Here is a 14,148-nt window from a genome sequence, read left to right on the forward strand (position 1 = left end):
GCAAATTCTAAATGATGCAGTAGAGCAAGTGGACAGCTTCAAATACTTGGGGTGTACTAAAAGCAGTAACATGAGCTGCTGCCAGGAAGTCAAAAGGAGGATAGCAATGGCCAAGGAAGCTTTTAATAGAAAAAAGAGCATCTTCTATGGACCTCTGGAGAAAGAACTAAGGAAGAGACTGGTGAGGTGCTTTGTATGGTGTGTGGCATTGAATGGGGCAGAAACATGAACATTACGACGAAGTGAAGAGAAGCTACTAGAAGCATTTGAAATGTGGATATGGAGAAGTATGGAGCGTGTGAAATGGACAGACAGAATAAGAAATGAAGCTGTGTTGGAAAGAGTGGGCGAAGAAAGAATGATGCTGAAACTGATCAGGAAGAGAGAAAGAAATTGGCTTGGGTCATAGGCTAAGAAGAAACTGCCTATTGAAGGATGCACTGGAAGGAATGGTGAACGAGGGAAAACTTCGGGACAGAAGAAGATATCAGATGATAGACAACATTAATTGTTAGATATATGGATCTTATGCGGAGACTAAGAGTAAAGCGGAAAATGGGAAAGATTGGAGAATGTTGGATTTGCAGTGCAGAATATGTCCTTGGACAGAACACGATAAATGAATGATGGTATAAAGAACGAGAAGAACATGATAGTATGTGTCACAATGACGTCTATCTACTGCGAATAATTTAGAATATTCTCGTATCAGATTAGTTCATGATACTTCCGATTTGTCTCCGTAAATTCACGAAAGTTTGTGTAACCAGAATGACCACGCAATAACTCTGGCCACATTACACAGCAACCTTTCGTGCCATTATATAAATGAGATTACAATAGCGAATACCTGTAGTCTGAAATTAGCATCCGCTGGAGCAGCACGTATTGTAGGCAAGCAGCGAGGTGAGTCATCTGAACTCCACTTCTCCATGCATTACACGATGACTTGACACAAACACAGTGCGGTGTAAATATTTTGATCTGCACTGTTGTTTCACTCTTAAAAAAATTCGTATTGGATATTCATATGTAAAATAACTTGAGATTTCTCTTAGTTTCTTATTGCACCTTCACAAATCTGGACTTTTGCATTAGAGATGTTGAATTTTACAATTATAGAATAAACTGTTCAGAACTATATATTTATTGATTTATTGATTGATTTATTTATTTATTCATTCATTTATTGATTTATTTATTCATTTATTTATTTATTTATTTATTTATTCACTTATTTATTTATTCATTCATTTATTTATAATAATAATAATAAAAATAATAATAATAATAATAATGATTTATTTAACCTGGCAGAGTTAAGGCCATGCGGCCTTCTCTAACACTCAACCAGGAGTAAAGACTGAGTTACAAAAACACTACAAATTTACAAATTACACTACAATTTTACACACAAAACTGAATAAGATAATAATAATAATAATAAAATATAAACAACAAATAAGAAGAAATCAGACATAATATATAACATACAGAAAGAAAGAAAAAAGCATAATAATATGTGAACAGCAGGTCAAAATAAATGAGGCATACAAAAAAAAGACAATTATTCATAATAATAATAATAATAATAATAATAATAATAATAATAATAATAATACTAATAGTAGTAATAAAATAGTGCAGTACAAAGTATACAGTGAATACAATATTTCTAAGTACACACAATAAGGAAAATTAAGATTATATATAGCTCAACTTATCACATTAGAGATATAACATTATCGGAAAATATGAAAACAAAAATATAAAATAAGTTGAATATCATTAGAACATAAAAAAAATGTGAATACGTGGAAACATGCAATACAACACTTGTCATAATAGTAAGTTAGTTTGGCAACTCGTCATAAGATAATTTTCTAACTTGGATTTGAAAGATTTCAATGTTCGGCAGCCCTTGACTTCAGGCGGCAGAGAGTTCCAGTGGCGAGAGGTAGCAACAGTGAAAGATGAGGAATACAGAGACGATGCGTGAAGTGGAATTTCTAGCGTGTTATCGCGTTGTGATCGACTATTAATATTATGATAGCGAGAGAGAGTATGAAATCGAGCGAATAAATAATAGGGGATGAAGTGTGCATAATTCGATATAAGAGAGAAAGTGAGTGCAGATTTCTCCTCTCATGTAACCTAAGCCATGATAACTTCTTGAAAGAAGGTGAGATATGATCATAGTATCGAACATTACAAATGAAGCGGACGCACGCGTTATGAACACGCTGTAGTTTTTGAGCGGAATCAATCCTGAGATCACTGAACAAAGCGTCGCAATAATCGAAGTGAGGTAGAATGAGTGTCTGTACCAGCGTCTGTTTTAATTTAGATGGATAATGATACAATCTTTTTAGTGAATGGAGAATAGAGAATGCCTTCTTACGTGTATATTTAATATGCGTATCCCAATTGAGATTAGATTCGAAATGTACTCCGAGATTTTTTACGGTAGAGCTAAACGGGATGATTGTTTTATCCAGTTTCACAGGTGGAATATTAAGGTCGTTGACTTCAGGAATTAATCTACGGTTCGCGAACAGAATAGCCTGTGATTTACATGCGTTTAGGTTAAGCCCAAATTGTTGAGACCAGGAAGAGATGGAATCAAGATCTTCATTCAGACTATTAATGCTATCGTATTTATTTATTAATTCATTTATTTATTCATTGATTTATTTGTTCATTGATTTATTTACTTATTTAATGATTTATTTATTTATTTATTTATTGATTCATTTATTTATTCATTGATTTATTTATTTATTTAATTAATGATTTATTTATTTATTTGATGATTTATTTATTTATTTATTTACTTATATATTTATTTATTGATTTATTGATTTATTTATTGATTTATTTATTTATTGATTTTATTTATTTATATTTATATATATTTATTTATTTACTTATATATTTATTTATTGATTTATTGATTCATTGATTTATTTATTTATTTATTTATTGATTTATTTATTTATTGATTTTATTTATTTTTATTTATTTATTTATTTACTTATATATTTATTGATTGATTGATTTATTTATTTATTGATTTTATTTATTTGTATATATATATATATTTATTTATTGTATAAGATACAATAATAGAGGGAAAAAATGACTATTACTATGTTGAATATTTCGAAATATTTTATTGCTGTAAGTTGTACCTAACCCCTTAAAAACTTCCCACTCTAAGTAATTATTTATTTCAGTTAAATTAAATTTAAACAGAAAACACGTGAATTTAAATAATTATTGGGTTGTAAGTTTAAAACCGGTGTTAATAGCATTTTATATTTCACTCCCTCACCTCTCACGCCTCTGAAATTTCAAAAGGCACCCATATACTTTGAATCTTAAATTTGAGAGAGTATTCAATTGATTATACTTATCATTCATTTCTTCTGACATCTTTTGTTTTCTATCGTCTCTTGGCAACCTGGTTGCGCTATGTCAATGCAATTTTTGAGTCCTTGAAATTCGACATATTCCTAGTTTAGAAATGTTTGCAAAAATACATGTATTCATACGCGATGAAGTAGTTCTTATCATTTTCGTAAGTTTTACAGTTTGTAGAACTTTCCTGTGAAGTTCATTAGTAAAGTTGCACTAAGAACTCAATATTGAACATTTTGTTATTATTATTTTTTTTTTTTTAGAATTAAACGAGTTACTATTAGGCATACATACAGTATATATCCACATACTATACTACTGCACACACTGCTTACGAATCACTGGATATTATTTCAGAGATTTTTGAAGACAGAGTTATCAGCACTAGGGTTTGGCCGCCTAATATCCCCGATCTCACTCTGTATGATTTTTATATGTGAAAGAACTTACAATAGGAAATTGTTAAGAATAACCCTCACACAATAAAGGAACCAAAAGAAAATGTTACTCGAGATGGTATTGTTTAATCACACCTGAGGAACTTACGCTTGTTAACAGGAATTTTACAAGTAGATGTCGAGAACGTACAGCTGTTGAGGGAAATTATTTCAACAAGTCTTGTAACACAGAATAGTATTGATTATCATCACCCTTAAATATTAATATAGCCTATGCTTTTAACAAAAAAAATAATAATAAAATTATATTGTACGCTATTATTGGCGATGTTGGCTCCCATTTCCTGGTTGCGACGTGAGGTATAGTGCAGGAATGCAACGGAATCGACGGCCCCAACCGATCTGTACAATTCAGGCCAATATTTCAGTCATATCGGACTGAAATTTGTATATCACGTATCTACCCCCTTTGTATAATATCGATTCCTGTCTCAATGCAATTTTCAGATACTGTCAAAGAAGAAATGGAACGTTGGTCAGGACGCGTTGCCGTGGTGACAGGGACCAGTTCTGGGATAGGAGCAGCGATCGCCCAGGAACTGGTCAAGAAAGGACTCAAAGTCGTCGGACTGGCGCGTAGGGTGGAGAGAGTACAGGTAAGATTTCATTATCATCATCACAATCCTCATCTTTTACCCAAGCATTACGGTCTCATCCCACCTCTTGTTGCAGAGGAACCCAGGAGGGAGACATGCTCAAAACAAGAGTCCAATTATTACGATAATTTTTTACTTATTCCAAAATAGGTTGCACTTGTATTTCTTCTAAAATATCTATATTGCATTTGTGGTCTAACACGTTTATCTGGCTGTAAAAGCGTGTAAGTCCCATCTCCACTGCCTTAATCCTTCATTCATCTCATTTACAAATGGTCCAGGCTTCACTCCCGTATGAAAGGATTGCATTTGTATTTTTTTTAACTTAGTTTGGTTTGAAGATTTCATTTCTTACACTCATTGCTTTATTCACATTTATCAATTTTGAATTTATGTCCCTTTCACCGTAACATGAAATGTTATACCCACAGAGTTTACAATTGTAGACTTGTTAAATTACTTTATTATGAATAAAAATTTTACTTCGTACAGATTCATTTCCCATGAAGGACATAAGTCTTGTCTTTTGAGTTGAAATTTGTAAAGTTAAATTGTTTCGACACTTTTATAAATTTTGTGTGCAGCGTTGTAATTCATCTTCAGAATTTCTACAATCAACTGATCATCTACAAATAGTAAAGTAGTAGTACCTAAATTCTTGGTAATATGTACTTACTGAATCAGAAACAATGGATCGCCATTGATTTATCACTTTATGCAACAGATTGTGATCAAGATGGGTGAAAGAGGGCAGTCTTGTCGCCAGTAAAAATAAATAAATAAATTTATATTTATTGTATCAAAAGCTTTTGCATAATCGATTAAATCTATGGGTACTTCAAGATTAAATTCTAGTCTTTTCTATATAAGCAGTTTTAATTTACATTACACAAGATTGTACTTTTCTAAATCAATCAATCTATACCCAGAAACAAAAATAGTTGTACAGATCCAGAAACAAACTTTGGGCCACCGGAATTTCCCAAGTTCCAGTTATGACATAGTGCTCAGTAAGCACTGAGCATTCGGATTATGTTATAGCTGGAACTTTGAAAATTCAGTAGGCCCAAATTTTGTTTCTGGGTCTATATATATATATATATATATATATATATATACTCAGGAATCGAGTTCTACGCACTAAACCTAAACAAGAAAGAAATGTCATAAATCTATGCCCAGAAATGACAAAGACTTACTTACTTACATACTTACTTACTTACTTACTGGATTTTTAAGGAACCCGGAGGTTCATTGCCGCCCTCACATAAGCACGCCATTGGTCCCTGAGCAAGATTAATCCATTTTTTATCATCATATCCCACCTCCCTCAAATACATTTTAATATTATCTTCCCATCTACGTCTAGGCCTCCCTAAAGGTCTTTTTCCCTTCGGCCTCCCAACTAACACTCTATATGCATTTCTGGATTCGTCCATACGTGCTACATGCCCTGCCCATCTCAAACGTCTGGATTTAATGTTCCTAATTATGTCAGGTGAAGAATACAATTCGTGCAGTTCTGTGTTGTGTAACTTTCTCCCTTCTCCTGTAACTTCATCCCTCTTAGCCCCAAATATTTTCCTAAGTACCTTATTCTCAAACACCCTTAACCTATGTTAAGGCATGGCGCGTTCTCAGGGTGCGGATCGAGGAGACGGCCTCCAGATATAGAGGGTAGCTGTGAATATATTGAATAAGCAGTCGCGGACAGCCGATGAGGGGTGGTCCTCCAGCTTGGGGGTTGGGCGAAGGGCTAACAACCCATCACCGTAAAAAACAGCTTGTTACGAATCCTTCAAATAAGCCTCGGAATGTAAGAGAAAGATTATCAGTAGCAAAGCGACTAGAGTAACAAGTTAATATTAGAAGATTCAATATTCCGAAATTAAAGGACGAGGAAATTAAGCAATATCATCAGGTCGAAATTTCAAATAGGTTTGCTGTATCAGCAAGTTCCGACGAAGTTGAGGAAGAGTTAGATGTTAATAGCATGTGGGAAAATATCAGAGATATTATCAAAATTGCAGCTGAGCAGAGCATAGGTTATTATGAAACTAAGAAAAAGAAACCGTGGCTTGATGGAGATTGTTGCATGGTAGCAGAAAGAAGGAAACAGGCAAAATTGAAATTCTTACAGGATCCAGTTGAGGTGAATAGAGATAATTATTTCGATAAAAGACGGGAAGCAATCGTACGCTTAGAAATAAAAAGAGAGATTATTTGAAGGAAAAACTGAATGAGGTAGAAACAAATGACAAAGACAAATACTGATATATCAATTCAACTAAGTGAAGGCTACATTTACAATATTTTACAGTCTAAATTTACAGCAAATGCTGAAAATATTCTCCGCTTGCTTCAATGCTCGCATGGACAAGTCGGATCATGGACAGTTCCATTCTTTCGGAGAATCCTGGACAGTGTTGAATCATTTAGAGAAAAATGAGAAGTTGTAATGAAAACGAAATGATCATTTATTGCCCTCAGAAAAACATCTCGCAGCTGCTTTCTCCACACAATAGGAGTTAGAGAATGATCCGTTTGGAGAACAAACCTTTACATTATTCTATGTCTTTCGCAGGAGATGGCGACGACCTTGAAGTCAGCCCCAGGGAAGCTGTACCCAATTAAGTGCGACGTCACCAAAGAGGAAGAAGTTAAGAAAGCTTTCAAATGGGTGAAGGATAACCTTGGAGGAACTGACATTCTGGTCAACAATGCTGGAGTTATCTCTATGAACTCCTTGGCAGGTATTTCACACTACGAAAGAAACTGGAAAGATTGTGTAACTACACAATACATTACATACTTCGTACAATTATTATACAAAATATGAAATTTCATTAAGCAAATCTGAGGAAACTGAATCCAGACTAATATCAAATAATAAGCCTAATAACAACGATATGAATTTAACACCGATTTTCTTAAAGCAGTTTTTTCATTATCTTGTATTCTGCCACTCACATAACACAGAATCAGTTTGAACAGGTGTACGCCTGGAAACAGGTTTCCAGTAGCACGGCACCTTTCGAAAAGTAACATAGACAAGTAACAGCTCGCTTATCGGTGTACGAGCTCATCAGCTTTCTCCAGTAGGCTGGTGACTTATAATGTAGAAAAAATGAACTTCTTTCAGCAGGAACTGGTATCATAGCAACTACATATATCAATAGCCTCACTTGAATTACTAAGTAAATTCTGAGAGCCATTATTTTTATTTTCCAGCTTTTACGATTTTGTATAAAATTGTGTATCTTATTACGCACATAATTAGCTGTTTGGCCACAAGAGTATGAAATATTCGTCTGAACGTTAAGAATATAATATGTCGCTGACAAAAACGTCTTATCACGACCTTAATAGGTATTAAAAGTGAATATAAAATGACCTTAAGATCGATTTGCTTATGTTAGTTTTAGTATCATCACGATTTCGAATCCTAGCAACCACATATAGTTAACATAGATTGTGTTAACGCCACATAACAAGACTGACTCTAAGGTTCAATTGTAATTAATAATGCACATAAAATGAACTTAACAGCGATTTGCTTATGTCAGTTTTAGTATTATCACGATTTCGTATCCTAGCAACCACATATAGTTAACATAGATTGTGTTAACGCCACATAACAAGACTGACTCTAAGGTTCAATTGTAATTAATAATGCACATAAAATGAACTTAACAGCGATTTGCTTATGTCAGTTTTAGTATTATCACGATTTCGTATCCTAGCAACCACATATAGTTAACATAGATTGTGTTAACGCCACATAACAAGACTGACTCTGAGGTTCAATTGTAATTAATAATGCACATGAAATGAACTTATCAGCGATTTGCTTATGTCAGTTTTAGTATTATCACGATTTCGTATCCTAGCAACCACATATAGTTAACATAGATTGTGTTAACGCCACATAACAAGACTGACTCTAAGGTTCAATTGTAATTAATAATGCACAAAAAATGAACTTAACAGCGATTTGCTTATGTCAGTTTTAGTAATATCACGATTTCGTATCCTAGCAACCACATATAGTTAACATAGATTGTGTTAACGCCACATAACAAGACTGACTCTAAGATTCAATTGTAATTAATAATGCACAAAAAATGAACTTAACAGCGATTTGCTTATGTCAGTTTTAGTATTATCACGATTTCGTATCCTAGCAACCACATATAGTTAACATAGATTGTGTTAACGCCACATAACAAGACTGACTCTGAGGTTCAATTGTAATCAATAATGCACATAAAATTAACTTAACAGACTCTAATTTGTAATTTAATTATTAATAATGTCATGAAATCAACTTCTTACAGCACGAAATTATATCATACTAACAATAAGGAGTTAACAAAATTTCCGGCGATGCACACAAATGTGAAATGCAAGTGCACAGCGATTCCGTAGACTCACTACCAAAGGTCCGTTAATATGACTGTGTTCACTAGGTGGCCCCGTGGAGAACTGGAGGAAGATATTGGACCTCAACGTACTGGGCCTCAGCATGTGCACCAAAGAGGCTCTGCAGTCCATGAAGGAGCGTGGGGTAGACGACGGTCACATCATACACATCAACAGGTTAGTTAGTTATCTGCCTTTATGTAGGCCTACTTGTTCATACGATTAGAACACGAGAGCTAACGAGGTCACTTTGAACAGTGTTTCAGGTCATAAGGTAGTAGACCCATTCTTCATGTATTGCGGGTCCAAACACGCAGTCACTGCCCTCACCGAAGGTCTTCGTCGTGAGCTGGTGAACCAGAAGTCAAAGATCCGAGTCACTGTGAGTATATCTTCTTGTTCTTTGTCTTCTCGAAGCAAGGCTGCCTTAAAATATTGCAGTTTTCTTTAAGTCATCGCTGTGAGGTCTGTGAATGTTACCAACAAGGACTGATTTTGTCTTCCAAATGCGTGCTTTTTTTGACATGTCTCCTGTACTTCAGCTATAGACACTTACATTCATTTTCCTCTCTATTAGGCTATACCTTAACTGTCCTTCCTACTTCTTATATATGTTTCTGTGATTAACAGTCATGTCATCATTCTTCCCTTATAATTCACCCTTTTTTATTTTTTTATTTATAATGACATGTTAGATGCCTATCAAAGAATATTGTATGTATGTGCGTGTTTATTCACACTGCAAATGGGTATATACCCGGTGGCATTGGTAACTAATTACACTCAATAATGACAATTAATAATAAACACAGCTAATAAAAACAATAATTAATAATAATAATAATAATAATAATAATAATAATAATAATAATAATAATAATAATAATAATAATAAGGAGCATCCTAAATTAAATGAAGCATGGTCACTTAAAATAACATTTAAAGTAAATCTAATTTGTATCTTAACCCTAAGTTCGAACTAAGACCCGCGAGTCTGACAGGTTCATACCTGCACATAGTAGGGGTACCTATCGGCACTACACTTATTTCGCTGTCAACTCACTCACTGCACTGATTCTACCTGATTTCACTAACACTTCTAAACAGTTCACTGTTCAAATACTTTGCACAGCCACTACACTGACACTAACACACTTCACTTACACAATAGACTTCACTGACACTACACACTTCACTGACACAACACACTTCCTCACTGATAGTACACTTCAAATATCAAGATATGAATTACACTCTTTAAGTAGTGTGTATAATATACTACCGTCTAATAGTAAAGTCCTTAAGCCTATTTTTAAATACATTTTTGGTTGCTGGTAAAGCCTTTAGTAAGTCTGCAGGTAAAGCATTCCAGTCCCTGATAGTACGATTGAGAAAAGAAAACTTTCCAGTGTCCGTCCTCTGTCTTCTTTCCTTCAATTTATATGAGTGGTCGTTCCTTGAAGAGTAATTTGGCGGCTGCAACCTATTTTTTATTTCTCTCCAGCAGGCTCACCTCTATATTTTTTTAACATTGCACATAATCGAATTCGAGTTCTACGGTCCGTGAGTGTGTCCCATTTTAATGGTGAATTATTACGACAACACTTGACAGCCCGTTTTTGAATCTTTTCCAATGACTTAATATGTTCTAATCTGTAAGGATCCCAACATGCAGCAAGCAGGAATTACCGCGGCTGCTGCCACCACACTTGCCCTCCAATGGATACTTTTTAAAGGATTTAAAGTGTGCTAAAGGATTCACATAAATATAAATAAACAATTATAAGATATACAAATATTATAAAATACATATATTTTTTTATCTTTTCTTAATTTCTGAATACTACTGCCTCCCACAATATTTAATGTTATTTTTAATGGAAATCACATTCAAAGTCTCCTATAACGTTGATGAACAAGTACTCATATCCCGGAAAATATTAATTTTAGGACGCATGTCCATTAGACTTTTTGTCTAATTTCGATGAAAAGTATCGCCTCTCGAAATTTTCAATTCTGGATAAATATCAATATAGCGAACGCCAGTAGGGGAAGTTATCCCTACCCACATGAAATGTGCATTCGACACAACACTTGCCTATCACGTAGAGTGTCTGGTGAGCTAGTAGGGGAAAAGTGGAAGGGGTCGTGGGGGGAGCTTCTACGTTCGCTATATTGCGATTTGCCCTCAATTCTTTTTAACACCCTTTATAACTCTATTCCTCATCCATCCTCATTTTTCCACCGTTTCTTAGCATATAAATTGAGGGAAAGAAGACAGAGGACGGACAATGGAAAGTTTTCTTTTCTCAATCGTACTATCAGGGACTGGAATGCTTTACCTGCAGACTTACTAATGGCTTTACCAATAACCAAAAATGTATTTAAAAATAGGCTTAAGGACTTTACTAATAGACGGTAATTATACACAGTATTTAAAGGGTGTAAATGATACGTTGTTATTGAAGTGTTGTATCGGTGAAGAATTATGTTGTGTCAGTGAAGTGTGTTGTGTAAGTGAAACATGTTCCTGTCAGGGAAGCTTTATAGTTTATAGTGGCAGTGCAAAGTATTTGAACAGTGAAATGTTTTTGAAGTGTTAGTGAAATCAGGATAGAATCAGTGAAATGTGTCGTAGTTCCAGTGCAGTGAGTGAGTTGACAGCGAAATGAGCGTAATGTTGAAAGATATTTGTGCAGATATGAACATATCATATTCGTGGGTTTTAGTTTGATCTTAGGTTTAAGATACAAATTAGATTTATTTCAAATGTTATGTTAAGTGATCGTTTCATTTAATTTAGGATATTCCCTGTTATTATTATTATTATTATTATTATTATTATTATCATTATTACTATTATTATTATTATTAATATTATTATTGTTAGTATTAATTATTACTATTATTATTAATTCTATTTTTAATTAATAAGTTTATTATTGTCATTATTGAGTGTAATTAGTTGCCACTGCCACCGGGTATATACCCATTGCAGTGTGAATAAATACATACATACATCTCTACCTTTCTTCCTTCTATGCAGTACGAGATTCTAATCCCGTCCAGATCGTCTGACGGTAGTTTATACAAATAGTCATGCCATAACATGCGTTCTTTGTTTCAGAGCGTCAGTCCTGGAGCTGTGACTACAGAGATAGGCGAGGCCTCAGGAGCCACGCCAGAGATGTTGGCAATGTACAAGGACATCCCGTTCTTAGCTGCTGAGGACGTTGCTGATGCCGTCCTCTATGTACTGGGAGTGCCGCCACACGTACAGGTGGGCACCTACTAGCATACTGATCGTTCAATGATGTTTTATCCATTTAGGAAGAGGGTAGTTTCTATACAGATTGCAGTAGGTCTGGTAGTAGGTTACCCATCTGAGCTTCCCCTGCTCCCCTCAATGCTACCTGTTGCAATTTGCTGACTACAGAACTAAAATCGCAGAATGAGATCAAAACTCCTTCACAACGACGGTATACTGTAATTGTGACCCATTGCGCGAAAAGGGATCTAAAGTGTTAAAGGACATTTTGCAGGAGAAAAAAATAACGAATTTGCGGTGTAAAAAATGCATTTCTATGTTTTGACATCTTGCGCTACCTGTAGGCTTTTTTACATACTAAGCTAGGACGTAGTTTTACACAGTGCTTCTTAAATACCTAAATCTTTCCTATACAAAGAAAACAAATGAAAACTTTAATTCCATTTTTCTCGAAAAGTATATAATGTAATATCGACTTTCAATAAATAATGTATTAAAAATTATAGCATCTTGAACTATGAATTGTTTAAATGGTCAATATGTCATCCTCTTCTTGGTTAAATATGTAATAGGATGCGAAACTGTGGTCAGCACCATCTGGCCGCGGGGAGCTGAAATAAGATGATCAGCGCCCAACGTCGTAGGTGGTGAACATTAGAACTACGTGTTGGGTACATTACCCAGAGTTCTCTATTTATCCCTTCGAGATATTGCTCGAGAGTCGAGGAGACGAGATGGCAGACAGAAACTTGCTAATAATATGTGAACATAAAGTGATGCTACGTGTGTGTATAAACAGTGATGTTTATGGACGTTGTAAGAATAGTGTTGTTGAATGTATTGTAAAGTAATAGTAATATAATAAATTGAACTATCTAAGTAGTTCTTGCATTGAGGTGTACAATAAATACCCAAAGAATACAACCCAATTGTCTAACCTTTTGCTTTATTTTTGTCTCTGTCTGGTTATATTTTAATTGGATAGTGTAAAACAGATCGTCTCTTTTATCTTCCTGTTGGCTCCGGTAAGAACTTTCAGTAGAAGATGCTTGGAGGAATAAAACTGTAAATGTTTTATTTTAAAATTGGGTTAGTTTTGAATATTGATGAGGGTGGGAGGGAATACTTTCTGCACAGTTTAACATTTTCGTCACCAGGTGCGCTGCTAAATGCATGGAGTAATTAGTTACTCTTTTCGTCACTTAGTGCGCTGCTAGATGTAATAACGCCCCTCCCCCCCCAACAGGTGGCAGCAATGTCAATTTCTACAACAGCGCCTCTAGTATATGTTACGGGAAACACAGTAAGTTTCGCATTCTGTTATATATTCATCCATGTCCTCTTTTTGAAACCACAAAAAAAAAAAAAATGGAAAATCCGACTTTAGGTCCAATTTCCTGCAGCTAGTCACAATTTGTAAAATAAAGAAAAAATCATTGTTTCTTTAAATCACAATTTTGGAGTAAGATCTATGAAAAATAAGCACTGAATTTTTGGTATAAGTTATATTACAAAGAATTGAATTCCATGAATCTTTATATCAGCCTACTACTACTTCACCATGACAACCTGGTCTTGTGGAAACTGTTTTGAATGTCTTTTTTTCTCGTTACAGATACACGAGCTTACGATCAAACCTGTGGGAGAGACGTACTGACATCTTCCCATTACAACTCTCAGATATTTTTACCTCATTTTAAGATTTTATGCTTATCATATTATATTTTGTAAACAACGTATCAATAAGTTAACATAAATGGAAATTGAACTGTTTAATGTGTCCTTTTTCATATTACTTTTGCTTCTAAAATCCTCCCCGTGTCCACGGTTCCGATTCTAATGCCAATTTCAGGAAAGTGAAGACTACGGACCGATTGTATAAACCATTTAATCTTAGATCAGAGGTTAAATTGATCCTTGTTCTAGCTGAACTTTGAATTTTGTGTTGTATAAAGTCTAATCTGAGATTAATTTGTCTCAAACT

At 34.4% G+C, this 14,148-nt stretch overlaps 1 protein-coding gene across 1 annotated transcript; it reads left to right on the plus strand.

Annotated features, from left to right (window-relative positions):
* Positions 1–771: 771 nt before the first annotated feature.
* Positions 772–13,940, plus strand: LOC138700961 (farnesol dehydrogenase-like). Its single transcript, XM_069827413.1, has 7 exons — positions 772–906; positions 4,326–4,474; positions 7,059–7,227; positions 8,944–9,073; positions 9,155–9,278; positions 12,024–12,176; positions 13,780–13,940. The coding sequence occupies exons 2-7, from the start codon at positions 4,343–4,345 to the stop codon at positions 13,819–13,821; spliced, it is 750 nt and encodes a 249-aa protein (XP_069683514.1). The 5' UTR covers positions 772–906; positions 4,326–4,342; the 3' UTR covers positions 13,822–13,940.
* Positions 13,941–14,148: the final 208 nt, after the last annotated feature.

This window comes from Periplaneta americana, chromosome 6 (assembly GCF_040183065.1).
Source record: "Periplaneta americana isolate PAMFEO1 chromosome 6, P.americana_PAMFEO1_priV1, whole genome shotgun sequence".
Taxonomy (NCBI): domain Eukaryota; kingdom Metazoa; phylum Arthropoda; class Insecta; order Blattodea; family Blattidae; genus Periplaneta; species Periplaneta americana.